General features: G+C 40.3%; 1 protein-coding gene across 1 annotated transcript in view; it reads right to left on the bottom strand.

Moving 5' to 3' along the window:
* Positions 1-17,689, bottom strand: part of LOC309558450 (uncharacterized protein) — a gene marked incomplete at both ends in the record, with an annotated part of 88,680 nt that overhangs the window by 32,513 nt on the left and 38,478 nt on the right. Inside the window, 5 exon segments of the mRNA XM_082261523.1 lie at positions 696-1,502; positions 4,604-4,771; positions 8,239-8,416; positions 9,769-9,891; positions 9,966-10,216. Coding sequence (XP_082117649.1) covers positions 696-1,502; positions 4,604-4,771; positions 8,239-8,416; positions 9,769-9,891; positions 9,966-10,216 — 1,527 coding nt within the window.

Genomic DNA, 17,689 nt, shown 5'->3' with positions numbered 1-17,689 from the left:
CCCAGGTTCCCTCACTTTGGAGTGATTTCCTCTCACTTTCTGCTTTGGCTATGGAACAGGAAGTGAAGGGAAATCTCCCAAATGGGATACAGATGGCAATAAAACTTGACAGGGGTTATAATGCTCCCTTACTGTATCCAAAAATGAAAACAAAAAATGTTTTGGCTTTAGTTACACTTTAATGTGTGGTACAGACATTTTATATATATATATATATATATATATATATATATATACTGTATATGTATATATATATATATATATATATATATATATATATATATATACAGTATATTGTCAAAAGTATTGGTACACTTGCCTTTACACGTACATGAACTTTAATGACATTCCAGTCAGTCTGTAGGGTTCAATATTGAGTTGGCCCAGCTTCAACTCCCCTGGGAAGGCTGTCCACAAGGTTTAGGAGTCTGTCTATGGGAATGTTTGACCATTGGGAATTGGTGATGGTTTGGACAAGTTTAGTATGAAAACACTGTGGGAGGCCACCACTATCAGGAGCAGGTTCATAATTACCTGGGTGGGGGTGGAGTTAGCTCAGAACATTTTTGGGGTCTAGGTAGGTGTGGGAGGGGTTGACAAGTTTTGATACCAAATTGAACTTGTCCTCTAATGTTTAAATTGATCACAAATTAAGCATTTTCATGAATTTGAAATATTAATATGTGAATACTTACCTGTACAATAGGTCAACCAACAGGTTGGTGTTCCTTGCAGTTTATAGACATAAAATCCTTCAGGACACATTTTTACCGAAATCTGATTGGACCATGTACAGCAACTTTCTCCCCACCACCAGTTGGCACAGGCTTTACGAGTGACAATGCCATCGCTGACTGTTGGGTGTGAGCTAGTTATCCACATAGGAGCGTGTGTGCCACAGCTATACAATGGTACACAGTACTCTGGAATATAAAGATCATATTCTCCTTTAAATCGATACCAGCCATTCAGGGCATAGTCACAATGAACCCAATCCGTGGATCTGTAGTAGTCTTCAATAGTATGAATATTAGATGTACTGCGCCAGGTATCATTAAGTATGGTGTGATTGGAGCAAGGGTCAATACAGGAATATGGTCCATTTTCATAATATCTGGAGGGACAAGAACACGTGTAGGACCCGTATCCATTGGTACACACAGCTAGAGGATGACAGTCATTCAGAGAGCTGTCGGCACACTCATCAATGTCAACACAGCCAAATTCTTCATTATATCGAAATCCAGGGTTACATTTACAGGTGTAAGATCCGATAGTGTTCACACAGGAACCACCACCATAAAAATCACAGTTGTTAGTGTAAGGATCCTGGCATTCATTGGTGTCATCACAATACAACCCATCTCCTGCAAATCCAACTTTACATGTGCACTGCTCCTCTCCACCAAACTCTTTACATGTTGCATTTGGGTGACAGTTAGCATCAGAGCAGTTTCCTAAATATAAAGAAAATACTTTGTGAAACGGAGAAATAAGAAAGTCTGATCTATGGAAATTTACATTTTTAAGTCTGGTACAATGCTGTGCTATTAATTTCTGAAAGGAAGACTGATCATCCCCCCCCCCCCCAGAACTAATTTCAGCGCTTGCTGATCGGATACTGGTTTACCAGCATGTACCTTCAATAAAAGACGGTCATTAACAGCTGTACACACTTACTAAATGTTGGCCACTTCCTGTTGAACTGGCCAATATTCAGCCTTTGTGTACCCAACTTTACAGGTGACAGACACCTCTTTGAAAAAGCACAGTGGAAGATGGGGACCATGCATTCTCCCTTTCTACTCCTCTGCTACTTTTCCTGACTTCCAGAATTTAGACCCTCCCAAGTGATGGAACCAGTGATGGAACCACTATGAAGGTTTAGGACTATAGACACATTCTTGGAAGTAAGACCTGTTTATGGTAGATCATGTATTAACAGCTGGATGACTCACATAATGGGAGTAGGAGATGTCAAAAGGGCCAGGATTGAGTTAGTAAGAAGGTAACGAGGAGTCATTGCTTGAGTCACCTGCTATCTCAGTTTCCATTTTTCACATCAAGCTTAAAAGCCAATGCCAATGGATTTTTTTTAGAATTGCTCCCCCTTCTCCATTCAATTCTACAGGAATGCATAGGAAGCTCAAATGCAGGTCAACTAAGTCATGAAGAACTATGATTGATCTCAGTAGCCTATCAAAATGATGTCAACAGCATGCTGTATTACAGCCCACTGACATAGGTCCAGTTACATAGTTACATAGTTAGTCAGGTTGAAAAAAGACACAAGTCCATCCGGCTCAACCAATAAAAAAGAAAAAAAAAAAAAAACCAGTAATGAAAACCCAACCATACATTCCCATATACACAATCCTATACCCGCAGGTGATCCAGAGGAAGGCAAAAAAAAAAACCCCAGCAAAGCATGATCCAATTTGCTACAGCAGGGGAAAAAAAATTCCTTCCTGATCCCCCGAGAGGCAATCAGATATTCCCTGGATCAACTTTACATATAAATATTAGTACCCAGTTATATTAAGTCCACCCAGGAAAGAATCCAGGCCTTTTGTAAAGCAGCTTCTACTGAGCTGGCCAGAACCACCTCTGGAGGGAGTCTATTCCACATTTTCACAGCTCTTACGTTGAAGAAACCTTTCCATATTTGGAGACAAAATCTGTTTTCCTCTAGACATAACGTTGTCACCATAAATGTTATGAATGAGTTTTAAAATTAGAAATAATTAAACAAGTTCTATTATAATCAACAAAAAATAAATAAAAAATCACAATACCTTTATCTACCATGCTTACCTGATATGTTCAGACCTGCAAAATAAAAGAGAGTAAGATAATTAGTTTTGTTCCTCAGCAACTCTCTCTGTAAATCCTAATTCTGTATCTAGTACAGATATTTGGGGCTAGTATAACTAAACAATTCCCATTTACACATTGCTAACAGAACATTGTCTATTGGCTACATCCTGCTGGTGAAGCATTACATCCTTGCCTTGCAGTACTGAGAAGTTCTGGCTTTCAAACCATCATCACATGGTAAAGATTTTCTATGCTCAAACTCTGATGGTTTCCTTCTGCAGTTTAAATTCTCAATAGTTGGTCAATTTCAAGTTTAGTCCCATTTGTGTAAATATGAGAGATTCATTTGCATGGTTAATAAATAAGATGTTGATAAGAGCAGTAAGGATGCTCCAAGTGTGACTGCCAATAGCAAGCATATAAAAACGTATCTTTGACCACTTTATCCCAAAGTTCATTTTAAAATACCACTGAATTGACTCCCTTCATACCCGGTATTTCTTTAATATGGGGTTGTTGGCTGGTCTGCGATTAAGGATGATACTCATGCATTAAGAGCAGGGGTCAAATTGCTTTGTAGCTAAAGATCATTTGACAATTCACCCCTTCCAAACCTTTAAGTATTTTTTTGTCACTCTAATTCCTAAACATACAAATAAAGCTCAGCATTGTCTTAATTTGTGACAATGGCTCACTGTCGGACCCCCCAGCCCTTCTTCCCACCCCCTTATCTGATATGTGGAGGGATAAAAAAAAAAAAATTTTACTTACCTGAACCCAAAGTCACATGCTCTTCCAACACCAGGCTCTTTTCCTCATTGTTTACGTCCTAGAGGGTTCCTTGTTGTGTTTTTTCACATCACTGTCTGTGTGATGTGGACAATTTCCATTGGTCATCTAATGGAGGATTCCTTTTAGGATCCTCAAACGAGCTCATAATGGACCCATGGGAATGAAGGAGACTGGCCAGCAAGGCTTACATGTGGCACTGGATTAGCATTCCCCATACGAGGAGAAGCATCAGCAATAGACTTTAATGAGAGAATAAAACTGACTTCACCAGGTAAGGAAAACTTTACTCTGCGAAGGATGGGTTAGAAGGAAGAGTGGAGGGGGATAGGCAAACATTAATTATTGGGTGTTGGACTTTAGGCTTACATGTGGCACTGGATTAGCATTCCCCATACGAGGAGAAGCATCAGCAATAGACTTTAATAAAAGAATAAAACTGACTTCACCAGGTAAGGAAAACTTTACTCTGCGAAGGATGGGTTAGAAGGAAGAGTGGAGGGGGATAGGCAAACATTAATTATTGGGTGTTGGACTTTAGGCTTACATGTGGCACTGGATAGCATTCCCCATAGGAGGAGAAGCATCAGCAATAGACCTCAATGAGAGAATAAAACTGACTTCACCAGGTAAGGGAAACTTTACTCTGCAAAAGATGGGTTAGAAGGAGGCGGAGAGGGTGGAGGGGGATAGGCAAAAATGAATTATTGGGTGTTGGACTTTAAGTTACAGTGATTGATGAATCATACTTATCAGCTAATGTATAAAAGTACTGATTGGTGACTGCTGTCATAAAGTAGGAAACTAATGGCAGTAGATTTCTGATCATGGAAATGTTCAACCAAAACCTGCACAACCATTTCGTTTGACTCTGACTGCATCCGACTAACAATAAAAGCCCCTTTGAAAATTGATACATGTTGATTACAGGACTTTACTGGGAACCCTGTAAAAACAAGCAAAGTTTTACTGCAATATATAAAGTGATAAAACTTACTATTAAAACCCAATATTTGAACAGTCAGTAATCCATCCCCCTGAGCATTTAGAATCCAAGTTCCTGCAGCTGGACTTTTTACTAAGTGAGAACTTAGAAAGGCATAATTGGAGAAGATGGAATTATAAAACTTAATATATTGATTTTCCTCCAGTATAATTGTATTTTCTAAAGAGAAAAAAAAAAATAAGATGCTTATTTACATGCATAATACACACTTACAATGAACACAATAAAACAAGTCAATATAGTCCTGATAATGCTGACTTATCTAATCAAGAGAGATCTCTCCAGTAGTGTATCTTATATTTTTGGCCTGATGATCAATTTCAGACAAAACTCAGATCTGAAAATGTTGAGCATTAGGTCTGTTAATGTATATTCTTAACAGCTTCTATATGTTGATGAGCTTTGGGCTTGTGTCAATGGCATGATGGTTTGAGATGCTTCCAGTTGACCTTTTTCTGACCTGCATTTTATCTGCTTCAGGTTGGCTTTACATTGCCATAGACAGGAACGTAACTACAGGGGTTGCAGGGGGTGCAAGTGCAACCGGGCCCCATGCTCCAGGGAGCCTGTGTGGCTCCCCTGTAAACCTGGATAGGAGGGGGGGGGGCAGGGGCAGCATGTAGAGAAATCACTGTCCTTTTTCCTCCTGTAGCTGCAGGAGGAAAATGGAGGGGATTGTGTTCTGCTGTCTATGCAGAACTTGTGAAAGGGCCCGCAACGAGAGTAAAGGGTCCCAGGATTAGTGGGAAGAGCCCCAGGCTTGTAGGGAAGAGCCCCGGCCAGGGATCCGGGGGGCCCTTTGTGGTTTCTTGCACCAGGGCCCTGAAGGTTCTAGTTACGCCTCTGGCCATAGACCTGTATAGGAATGCAAAACCCGCCTGGTGGGAACAAAAGCCTATTGGCAGAGACCCATAGAGGTTGATTTGCTAAAGAGAAATAGGCTGTCTAATTTGAAGAAAAGTTACATTGAATGCATACAACACAGTTATAGAATGAAAATGAAATAACTTCTTCTTAACAACTACAATATAAACGTTTTCTCTCCTCGAGAAGATGTAGACTCCCATAAAGATTGGGCCATCATCCAAATTGGGTTTGGCTGCTATTAAAATTTATCATGGGTTACTGAGCCTTAGACATCTTCTGACCACAGGATTATGGTGATCCAGAAGGAAAGAGTTTTCTTATTTTAAAGAAGAGTTCAAGCTATTTAATTAGCAGGTGGATTCCAATGGCTCCCATGGAACTTTCTGTGAAAATCTATTGCAAAAACCCTTATTTCTTTTATTTTAAAACTGGGAGAGAGAAAGTTCTTCTATTTTTTTTATTTTTTATTTTAATATTTTTTCACATTATCTTAATTTAATTAGTTTTGTTTTTGTTTTTGTTTTTGTTTTGTTCTGTTTTGTTTTGTTTTGTTCTCCAGCTACACATTGTGTGGACTGTGTCCTCTTCCATAGCATGCATGTGGGGTGGGATTGTTGGAATTGTGTATGTGATATGTGGATCTATGGGGGTGGATGTGATGAGTCTGGGGAGCATTGGATGTGGCTGGTCTCTCCCCTCTTGTTCGCCTGTGTAGTGGTGGAGCATCTGGGCTTGGGGTGGATGTGTGTTTTGGTATGGATGGACATTGAGGTGGTAACACAGTCCGTGGCGAGGCGGGGCTAATGTGTTTCCATCATCTCCACTCCATAGGGGACATTTGCATGTTACAACATGCATTATTTCCAGGACTGGCTGATCCGTACCGGAGGTGAAATGTTGAAAAGTCAACGTGACCCGCCCCGCCATTTCCGGAGATGTGCAGCTTAGTTGCTCTGCTGGAGACACACCCACCCGCGGTCACCCTGCGAGATATGCGGGGAGGAGCTACACCCTCAGTAGCCATTTACTCCCTCCTATATATAGGGGGACACACTGAGATGACCCGAGTGGACATCCCATCTACCTCCTCTGTGGAGGGTCAATTTGCAGCCGGGATCAGCACGAAAAAATTTAGGTTTTGCGTGTAAGGTCAGTCCCTGAACTTTTTCACAATGTTGGTACCTTTTTGTTATCCCTTCATACAGCGATATACCTTTTTATTTATATCTATAGCAGAGACCGCTGACACACTGGGGGTGATATGATCCAACCCCTATTCTTATTTTGAAGTTTATCCAATTTTGTTTATTCAAGTAGGTTCCCTATTAGATACATATATATATGATTCTACCAGTATAGGGACTAGCCTGAATATAAATATATTCATTCTGATCTTCTCTTTTTAAATATAAATGGCAGTTCTTTTCTGTTCATTACAAAAAGAATCTTAATTTTGGCAATCAACATAGTGATAAAATTTAATATTATATTAATTTATTTGTCAGGTTAAACTTGACCCCAGGGCAAGCTTCCATTTTTTGCTGGTTGAATAGTGTCCAGTGCAGATTCCTTTGGGGGAATCCCATACGCAGCTTTCTCCCCCTCCTTACCGCACTCTGGACCGGGTAATGCCTATTTAAATTTGGGTAGGTACTCTTAAAGCAGAGTTCCGCCTCCCCCCCCCCTCCAAAAATTTAAAGTCAGCAGCTACACATACTGTACACATACTGTAGCTGCTGACTGGGGCTGATGTTAGGACACTTTCCTGTCCTGGAATCCAGCGATGTCGGCACTGCAGCCGATGTTTCCATCGGTGCTGCCACCATCATCGCCGATAAGGGAACCCGGCAGTGAAGTCGCAAGGCTTCATGGCCAGGTCCCTACTAGGCATATACAAAGCACGCTGCGCTCAGCAACTGGCCTGGAAGCAGAGGGAGGAGGGGGTCGATTCTGACGTACCTCACCGCGGCGAGGTCCGACGGAAGTGGGGACAGCGTACCTGTCAAAAGCAGGTACCCACTCCCCCCTGAAAGATGCCAAATGTGGCACCGGAGGGGGGGAGGAGACAGATAAACGGAAGTTCCACTTTTTAATGGAACTCAGCTTTAAGTACTCAAAAATGTATTTTCTAAGGTTTTGAAATAAGGACAATGTCCACTGAGGAATGCATCATGACATAGCTTTGATTTGATAAAGTTTTATGTGTATCTAAATATTGCATATTATATTTTAATTATGCTGCATCTCCCAGTACAAATAGGATCCCCTGAAGAAGCTATATGCAAAATGCGTAGTGATCCTCTGGTAATGGCACATTGATTTCCTGTTGGGCCCGATATTAGAAATCATCGCAGATCCTTCATCGTTAAAGAAATAAGAATATCCACACGTATGGGCGTCAAACAGGTCTCTGTGTATAGCCAATTAACACACTCACTCTAAGTGGAAGATGCTGGAGCATATATACCCATCATGCATGTATATTTTTGATAAGTTTTTAACAAATTTTAACATGTTGTAATAAACCTTGAATTTTTATATCCAATATTTTATATACCTTTTCTTCCTATTTGGGATCACTAGTGGCAACCTTTAAAAGTCCTACACAACTTATTTTCTTTCTTTGTTTAGTTATACTTGGATGCGGGGGCGGGCTATATAAGTTAAGTCTCTATATGTATATGCCTTACACAATTGGGAAGAGGAACAATATATGGACATTTTTAAATATTCTTACTGTAATTATGTAATAATCTTACCATTTGGATCACTGAAATTAAAAGTGAATTTGTCATCTCTTGTAATCAGTAAATATGATAAGGAAGTTGTGACATTAAACTCTTTGGTGTATTGGTCAGTGACATTTAGTTTTATGTCCAGGATGTGCACAGATGAATTCAGAGGTTTAGATAAGAGTAATTCCAAGGAGTTCACCAACTGAAAAAAAAAAGTCTTTGATGTTTTAATGATTAAAATAAACAGATACAACTTACTACCAGATAAAACATGCTACTAACACTATATGCCACACATCTTCCATACACATAGAGACATGGAGATATATCTTGGCCCAATCTCACAGCCCCAAGAGTAAGTAATACCAATAACTCCAAAAAACTGTTGTCTTCTGTCTGTTGTCTTTAACACAAATTAACATTTATGTATGATACCAATTAAAGTGGTTGTAAAGTCAGATGTTTTTTTTCATCTTAATGCATTCTATGCTTTAAGATAAAATGCCTTATGTGTGCAGCAGCCCCCTTCGGCCCCCTAATACTTACCTGAGGTCCATCTAGATCCAGCAATGTTCCACAAGAGACACGGCTGCCAAGGATTCCCCTCCTCATTGGCTGAGACAGCAGCACCCGGCGATTGGCTCTCGCTGCTTTCAGACAAAGTTAGTGAGCCAATGAGGAGAGAAAGGGGGCTGGGCCAGGCCACGGCTTCATGTCTAAATTTACAGAGGGAGCTGCAGCTCAGCTCAGTTGCCCCATGGCAAGCTGCTTGCTGTGGGGGCACTCAACAGGAAGGAGGGGCCAGGAGCACCAAAAAGGGACAAGAGAAGAGGAGGATCTGTGCTGCTCTGTGCAAAACCAACTGCACATATGGTAAGTATAACATGCTTGTTATTTTTAACAAAACAAAATGAGACTTTAGTATCACTTCAACTCCATCACGCAGACAGTATGCAAATATGCAGCCTCTCGTTGGGTGGGCCTCAGTACAGTTACCGGAGGCTAATAGAAAGCCATCAGGGTGGTAACATATTCAGAAACCCCCTCCCTCCTCCCATTAAAGGCCGGAAGGCGCTGACACAAAGGGGTTAAAAGAAAGCAGAGTATCAATTTACTGCCAGAAATACACTCACAAAGTAATAAAATGCTCCAAACACTGTATAGATACATAAAATGAATACCCTTGGCATCTCCTCACCCACTCTTCCGGTCTCCACCGAAACCGGAAGTGAGTCCATCAGATGTCATATTATCCTGATGTACAAATATAGTGCACTTTTATTATAGTAATATATAACTCATAATTTTAAGAGTCGCACACATTGGGATAAGAGCATAAATGTGCTTTGGTGGTAGTGGCAATGGGTGTTTCACATGTAATGAAGAGCACTATTATTCAAAAAATGACTTCACACTGGTAGATACAGGCTTATTTATTTTCCATGGACATTCATTTAATGATGGGATTTATTTAGTTGATGAATATTTTAAATTTGTTTGTATTAGCACTGCAGATGCTTTATATCTATATATATAGAAACATTCCATTCTTACCTGATAATAATTATACTTATTCACAGTGATGAATTCTCCATAACTAAGAGCTGAAATGTCATTGAATATTTTTTGTTCGGAGGCACTCACTGAACAATTCCCAGCATGCAGCAGGAAATAAACCTGGAGAGAGATAATATGATTATACATTGGTCAGAGATATATAGATGACGTAACTTTACATGAAAGGTTCTTACTTGTGAGTTCTTTTCCTCCAACAATGTATAAACCTCAGAAAGGAGCTGAGTGTCATTGTAATCCATCATGGAACCAAAAGTGAATACGGCAATGACAGACTGAGCAGGGGATAGATCCAGAGCTCGCTTCAGCCCATAGAGGAGGGACTGGTTACATGGAAGCATTTGGACATATGTCTGAGATTCCCCATACTTTGTATTTATACTTTGTAGGAAATAGTCCTTGTTGGTGCTGATGGTCTCAGTTGTATCTGAACAGAAAGTAGTTGGAAAATTACACAAAGGAGACTGAGAATCTTCTATAGAGGTCCTATTTTTTTTCTTAGATAACTATATGTGACTTTTCCTGAAGTCCCAGCATGTCTATAAAACACCCAAACCCCACTAAAAGCATCCCATGCTCAAGGAAACTCACATACCATTGGCTATTTGACCTGAAAACAATCTTCAGCATCTAAATATATGAAGAGAGGTATATAATAGCTGAAAATCGTTTGTTTTATCCTTTACAGACATGAATACGTTTATTTTATATCAGTAGATACTTTTATTTTTGGGGAAAGACTATAAAAATCCCCAATAAAAAAGGCTAGTGGGAAAATTATGTTATATTTAGTTGAGTAGACCCTCAAACAAATACAAGTCAGAAGGAAATAAAGGAAAAATCTTGACAACATGCTGGTGTAACCTCGTTGATTAGAATACTGTATCAGTCTTGAGAAGACCAGCAGAGAACATTCAGGAAGAGCCCAAGCACAAAGTAAAGAGGGTCAGAACCTCCAAGAGATAATTTTCAATTATCTTTTAAAACAAAATCTCAAAATGTCAAAACTTCTAATGCAACAACTGAAGAAATTATTTTATATTTACCTGCATTGTCCAGTATTACTGAAATATATTGGCGAGCAATGCACGGAAATCTTAGAGATAAGCCATTCAGAACTTTTTCCAGGTAGAATGGAAAACCCAAAAAGTTGAGGTATTTATCCGCCAACAGAGTAAAGGATGTCCCCTCTGCAACAAAAATCAGTTATATGGAAACATTTACCAGTGATCACATTTGCTGAAAGTTGTCTGTATCATCGTTAATATAAACATTGAATCCACAGAATGTTTGGACCAAAATCTTTGTTGTTGGAGAATCTAGGGCATGTGACAATAAGCTAAACTGATGATTTTTGATATGGTCATCTTAATATTATCAAGAGAAGATAAAATATGAACATGTTCTGTGTGTGTGAAGATCCACCCATAGACTAAGAGCCCATTCACACTAGCACGACTTGTGAGGCGACTTGTGTAGCCCCAGGTCGCTTGACTTAACAAAAGCAATGTTAATCAATCAGTGCCGTCTTAATTGGCACTACTGAAGTCGCTCCGACTTCAGAAAAGGGTCCTGTACTACTTTGAGGCGACCTGTGATCCGACTGTCCCATATACCTCAATGGGAGTCGCCTCCTTATCTTAATTGACACGACTTGTTATCAGACTTTCCAGGAAGAAGAAAGAGATTAGCCAGGCATTCCCCACAGACAAAGTCGCCTGTCTCTTCAAAATAGTGCACAAGTCTCTTCCAAGTCTCTTCCAAGTCTCATCCTTGTCTCTTCCAAGTCTCTAAACAAGTCTCTTCAAGTCACGGGGCGACTTTCTGGTCGTGGTAGTGTGAACCGGCTCTAAAAGGAACCTTGTTTATTTTTTGTCATTTTCATCTTTCCAATTAATGATGTAATTTGCCTGTGTAAGTTACCTGTTGACCTACAAGGTTGTTAACATCCAAACAATTGCAGGCAATATATAACATTTAGAATACACATGGTGTGTGCAAATTCCAGAAAACTAATTTTCCTTCCTGTTTGAGAATCTGCCAACTGAATTATTTTTGTACCATCTAAATATGAAGAAAATGTACTGAATTTGATTGTGACCTGCCAAATGGCTGAGCCCTTTACATGTCACTAAAGAGGAATTTAAGTCCCCTATAGCTTTGGCTTCACCCCCCCCACCTTCTGGTGCTGCCTTCGGGGTCCCCACAGAGCCCTGTGCCACATCTGCAAACACACAACAATGTTCTATGTATGCACAGACAGAATGTGGTATGGAGCTCTGTCTTTACGCATGTGCGGGGCAAGTTGCATATGGCAGACCAATTCCACTCTGCTCTGACCAAAGCCCTCTGGCATATCTGTGCATGTGCACAATCTGGGTCGGGGGATGTAATTTCTTATGAGAGGGGAAAGTAAAAGAAAGTGGGGGAAAGTAAGTATGCATTTAAGGTTACAGTATGTCTTATATAATCATTAGCAAAGTATTACACATAAAGGACATCAGCCAAAAATGACATCATACTATCAGAGCATCAGTTTCATCCTATGGTGTCAAAATGTTGAGTTGTCTGTGTAGTCAGCTGTATTTGTGGTCAGTTGCCTGTGGTCAGTTGTCTTTGTGGTAAGCTGTCTACAAAAATAATTTAAGTTTTCCCCCTACTTACCTCTGACTGTACAACTTTGAACTGCTGTTGTAGAAGAACCTGTAGTAAGAGTTGATGCAGTAAGAGCATTAGTAAAGGAAGTTTCCATGGTAAGAGCCATGGTGATATCAGATGCTGTAGGTGCAGAGCTGGTAATAAAATTTTGCACATCCGTAGTTGGATAGGAAGTCTCAGAGGCTGTATCTGTAGGAACCGCCGTACTAAAAGATGTTGTAGAAATTGTTGCAGTGGTGTTTGTCTGAGTCTCTGAAATGTTATTGTAAGATTAGTCAGTTTCACAATTTATTAAGTTTATTCAATGAAAATCATATGAAAATCAATCCGATAGGGACACCAAAAGGAAGTTAGACACAACATCTCCTGTGCATCTCCTGTGCATGAATGTGGTGGTCTGATGCTAAAACGTTTTGCACAACACCTTGCAATCCACTTTGGGCTGGGAATGCCCCAATGTCAACTGAAAAAAACACAAGAAGAGAGGGCGCACAAGTCTAACGCATTATTTCTACAACCATTTATTCTAAAGAATGTCAATAAACCTACTCACAGACGTCCAGGCTTACAAAGTGCATCAGAGTAATACAATCAGTTTTTCCACTCTGCTTGCTCCTGGGCGTGGCAGGTCCTCATCAAAAATCCAAATGGCTTATGTGTTCTTTGTACAAGTTTTAGCTCTGAGGAAGAGGGCATGGTCCTCAAAACACGCAAGCCATTTTTTTTTTTTTTTATGAAGATCTTCCAAGCCCAGGAGCAAGCAAAATGGACACACAGCTTATATTAATCTGATATGCTTTGCCAGTCTGGACATCTGTGGGTGGATTTTTTTTACATTCTATTGAATTTTACAGACCTTGCACTAAGCTGGTGCGCCCTCTCTTCTTTTTTTTTTTTTTTCACACCAACAGGGAGCTTGAAAGACTTTCTAACCTTCTTTTACTCCATCCAGAGCTAAAAATAAAAATGTTGTCCTGTAGGGCTTAAAGGAGTTGTAAAGTCTCAAGGTTTTTCATCTTAATGCATTCTATGCAATAAAGTTAAAAACCTTCTTGGTTGCAGCTGCCCCCCAGACCTCCCATTATTCTTACCTGAACCTGAACGTTCCAGCGATGAACACTTGGCCCAGCAGCTCCAGCCTCTGTCTCGGGTCCTCATTGGATAGATTGATAGCACCAGGAGCCATTGGCTCCTGCTGCTGTCAATCAAATCCCGTGACATGGGAGCTGGGCTGAGTCCCGTTGTCTGTCAATGGACACAGCAGTGGGACTCCTAAGTGCGCCCACACTGGTGCCCCTATAGAAAGCGGCTCCCATGGGGGCACCCAATGAAGAGGCAGGGCCAGGAGCACCACCGGGGCACCCCAGAAAAGGAGGATCAGGGCTGCTCTGTGCAAAACACTTGCACAGAGCAGGTAAGTACATGTTTGTTATTTAAAAAAACAAAACAAAAAAAAAAACCTTTACAATCACTATAAAGGATAAGATCCCCTTTTGGAACATGTTACATGTTTCACCCATATTTAGGGTGTAACATGTAACATGTTTTAGCTCCTGCTGCCAGTTCAGCTGACAGCAGGTGGGGCATCTTTTCACCCACTGTCACTTTTTGAGAGGAGTCCAGCTGCATGGGGCTCCACCCAAACAGCGCGTCATTTCTTTACATTTGCCTGTGAATGAAAGAACTACAAGAACCATCAGTCAACAGGGCCGACGGCTGCTAGTTCTAAATGGAGGGCACCTGGGGCTTTCTAACAGACAGCCAGTAGGTCTGCAGAAGTCTTAAATTGCAAACTTTTCAGGCTCCTGCAGGAAAAAAGAATAAATAAATGCAAATTTTTTTTTCTCTGTAAAAATATGTGAATTTATAATTTTTATTTTTTTTTAAAAAAAGGGAACTTACCCATTAAATTAGTTTTTAATGTTACATAGTTACATAGTTAGTGAGGTCGAAAAAAGACATCAGTCCATCCAGTTCAACCTATGATGCGTGTGTGTGTCTACTGTTAACCACACATTGTATACCCCTGTATGTTGTACATTGTATACCCCTGTATGTTGTACATTGTATACCCCTGTATGTTGCGGTCTTTAAGGTGCCCATCTAATAGTTTTTTGAAACTATCAATGCTCCCTGCTGATACGACTGCTTGTGGAAGAGAATTCCACATCCTTACTGCTCTTACAATGAAGAACCCCCTGCGTATTTTAAGGTTAAACCGCCTTTCCTCTAGTTTTAGTGAGTGGCCACGTGTCTTATTGTATTCCCTTTCTCTGAATAGGTTTTTCCATATGCTAGGGTTGCCAGTACACTATTTGTACATTGATATCATATCCCCCCTCAATCATCTCTTCTCCAGAGAGAATAGGTTCAGTGCTTGTAGTCTTTCCTCATAGCTGATGTCCTCCATTCCCCTAATTATTTTTGTTGCCCTTCTCTGGACTTTCTCCAGTTCCAGCACATCCTTCCTGAGGACCGGTGCCCAGAACTGGACAGCATACTGTATTCTAAATTCAGTGGTATAATCAGTGTTAACATTGATATGGGTAATAAAATGTAAAAAAAAAAAATAATAGTATGATGTGAACATTAAGACGACCCAATGGGAATGGCAGTACAACATTACAACATATTTCTCAGTTATAATATCCTTATTTGCACTGGTTTTGCACCGTAATGCAAACAGAATGAAGTAAAAAATAACTAACGTTTAAATAATTCTGGTATAATAATTAAATCTGGATAGTTTTGAACACATTGTTACACATACGAGATCAGATAATACATTTTATTGAATCAGGTAGATTGTATCTGACATTATGTTGGATGATTGCTTACCTGTACAATAGGCGTAGTAGCAGTTTGGTGTGCTTTGAATTTTGTACACATAGAAGCCTTCTGGACACATTTTCACAGAAATAGGCCTTGACCATACACAGCATCCACCCCAGGTGGCACAGGCCGTTCGATTGACAATGCCATTTTCAATTGTTGGGTGGGAGCCTTCCAACCACATAGGAGCATGAGTTCCACATCTATAAATCGGTACACAGTACTCAGGGATTTGCAGGTTATATTCTCCTCTAAACCGATACCAGCCATACATGTCAATGTCACAATGAACCCAATCCAACGTATTATAAATTTCTGGATAATTATGAATATTAGAAGTGCTGCGCCAAGTGTCATTAAGTATGGTGTGGTTGGAGCAAGGGTCAGTACAGGAAGATGATTCTCTTTCATAATATCTGGAAGGACAAGTACAGGTGTAAGTCCCGTATCCATTGGTACACACAGCTAATGGAAGACAGTCATTCAGAGAGCTGTCCGCACACTCATTAATGTCAACACAGCCAAATTCTTCATTATATTGAAGTCCAGGGTTACAATTACAGGTGTAAGATCCGATAGTGTTCACACAGGAACCACCGCCGTAAAAATCACAGTTGTTGGTGTAACGATCCTGGCATTCATCGATGTCAGCACAATAAAACCCATCTCCGGCAAATCCAACTTTACATGTACACTGCTCCTCTCCACCAAACTCTTCACATGATGCATATGGGTGACAGTCAGAGTCAGAGCAGTTTCCTAAAACAAAATATAATATATAACAACAATAATAATACAATTATGAAAAATAGCTGAGAAATTATTGTAAAAGTGCAACAGAAATTTATGGTGGTTTAAAGGCTCAACTCAAAGGATAAGGGTTCTTTAACCACTTGCCGACCGCCGCCTGACTATATACGGCGGCGGTCAGCCCCTCCCAGCAAAGTGACGTATATATATACGTCACTAGCCTGGGAGCCAATAGAGGGCGAGCGCGCGCCGCCGGAGGCGCGCTCCTGCCCCAGCTCGTTCACTAGGAAGCTGGCGCGTGTGACCGGCGGACCCAATGTCCACTCGCGATCGTCGGGTGGAGAGGGAGAAAGGCAGGCGGCTAATGTAAACAAAGCCGCCTGTCATTCTCCCCTGTGTAAAAGCACAGATCACTCGGTCCTGCTATGTAGGACCGTTGATCTATGCTGTTACACACACAGCCACATCCCTGCACAGTTAGAAGCACGCCCCTAGGGATACACTTAACCCCTCCCTCTCCAATAAAGTTAACCCCTTCCCTGCCAGTGTATTTTTACAGTAACAGTGCATATGTATAGCACTGATTACTGTAGTAATGTCACTGGTACCCCCAAAAGTGTCAAAAATGTCAGTTAGGGGTCCGATCTGTCCCCCGCAATGTCGCAGTCCCGCAAAAAAAATCGCAGATCGCCGCCATTACTCATTAAAAAAAAAAAAGAAAACAAAATAACAAAAATCTTTCCCTTAGTTAGTAAACGCAATAACTTTTGCGCAAACCAATCAAAATACGCTTATTGTGATTTTTTTTTTTTACCAAGCATATGTAGCATAAAACAAATTGGCCAAAAATGTAAAAAAAATTAGATTTTTACATTTTTTTGGGGTCGAATTTCATATAAAATAAATGTGAAAAATATTGTTATTTTTGCAAAATTGATGCTCTTTTTTTGTTTATAGCGCATGATCAAAAAAATCGCACAGTTGATCAAATACTACCAAAAAAAAGCTCTATTTGTGGGAAAAAAAGGACGTCAAATTTGTTTGGGTACATCGTCGTATGACCGCGCAATTGTCCGTTAAAGTCACGCAGTGCTGAATCGCAAAATACCCCCTGGTCAGGAAGGGGGTAAAATCTTCCGGGGCTTAAGTGGTTAAAAAAAAACCCAGAGTTATTAATGGCTGAGTCCAATGAGATATGAAAATTACAAACATAAAGATCCTTATCCTTGCTTTGAAGCTTTATGAATTGAGCCTTTTCTCTTTGAAAGTTTCTATATAATCTGGTTAATGGAATAGTTCACATTCAGTTGGGCTTGTTTTGTTTTGCTATGTTCACATTCCTTTAGTACAATTGTCATTCAAGTGGCTTCCTCAGTTAAGCTAAATGTCAGAATGTAAAAGTTTGTAAAAAAAAAACAAACACAATCCAGCCACCCTGGTGCCATGAAGATTCAGTATTTATTTAATGCAGGTATTCATATAGTGCTGACAATTTACGCAGCACGTTACATACATATTGTACGTTCACATCAGTCCCTGCCCTCAAGGTGCTTACAATCCAAGGTCCCTAACTCAAATTCATACATACACATACCAGGGCCAATTTAGATTGGAGTAAAAAACCTACCACAGTCTATAGAGTGTGGGAGGAAATCTACGC

This window comes from Pelophylax lessonae (assembly GCF_965119305.1).
Source record: "Pelophylax lessonae genome assembly, chromosome: 6".
NCBI lineage: Eukaryota > Metazoa > Chordata > Amphibia > Anura > Ranidae > Pelophylax > Pelophylax lessonae.
Note: the sequence above shows the minus strand (reverse complement) of the source record. Positions and strands in the feature narration are given on the sequence as shown.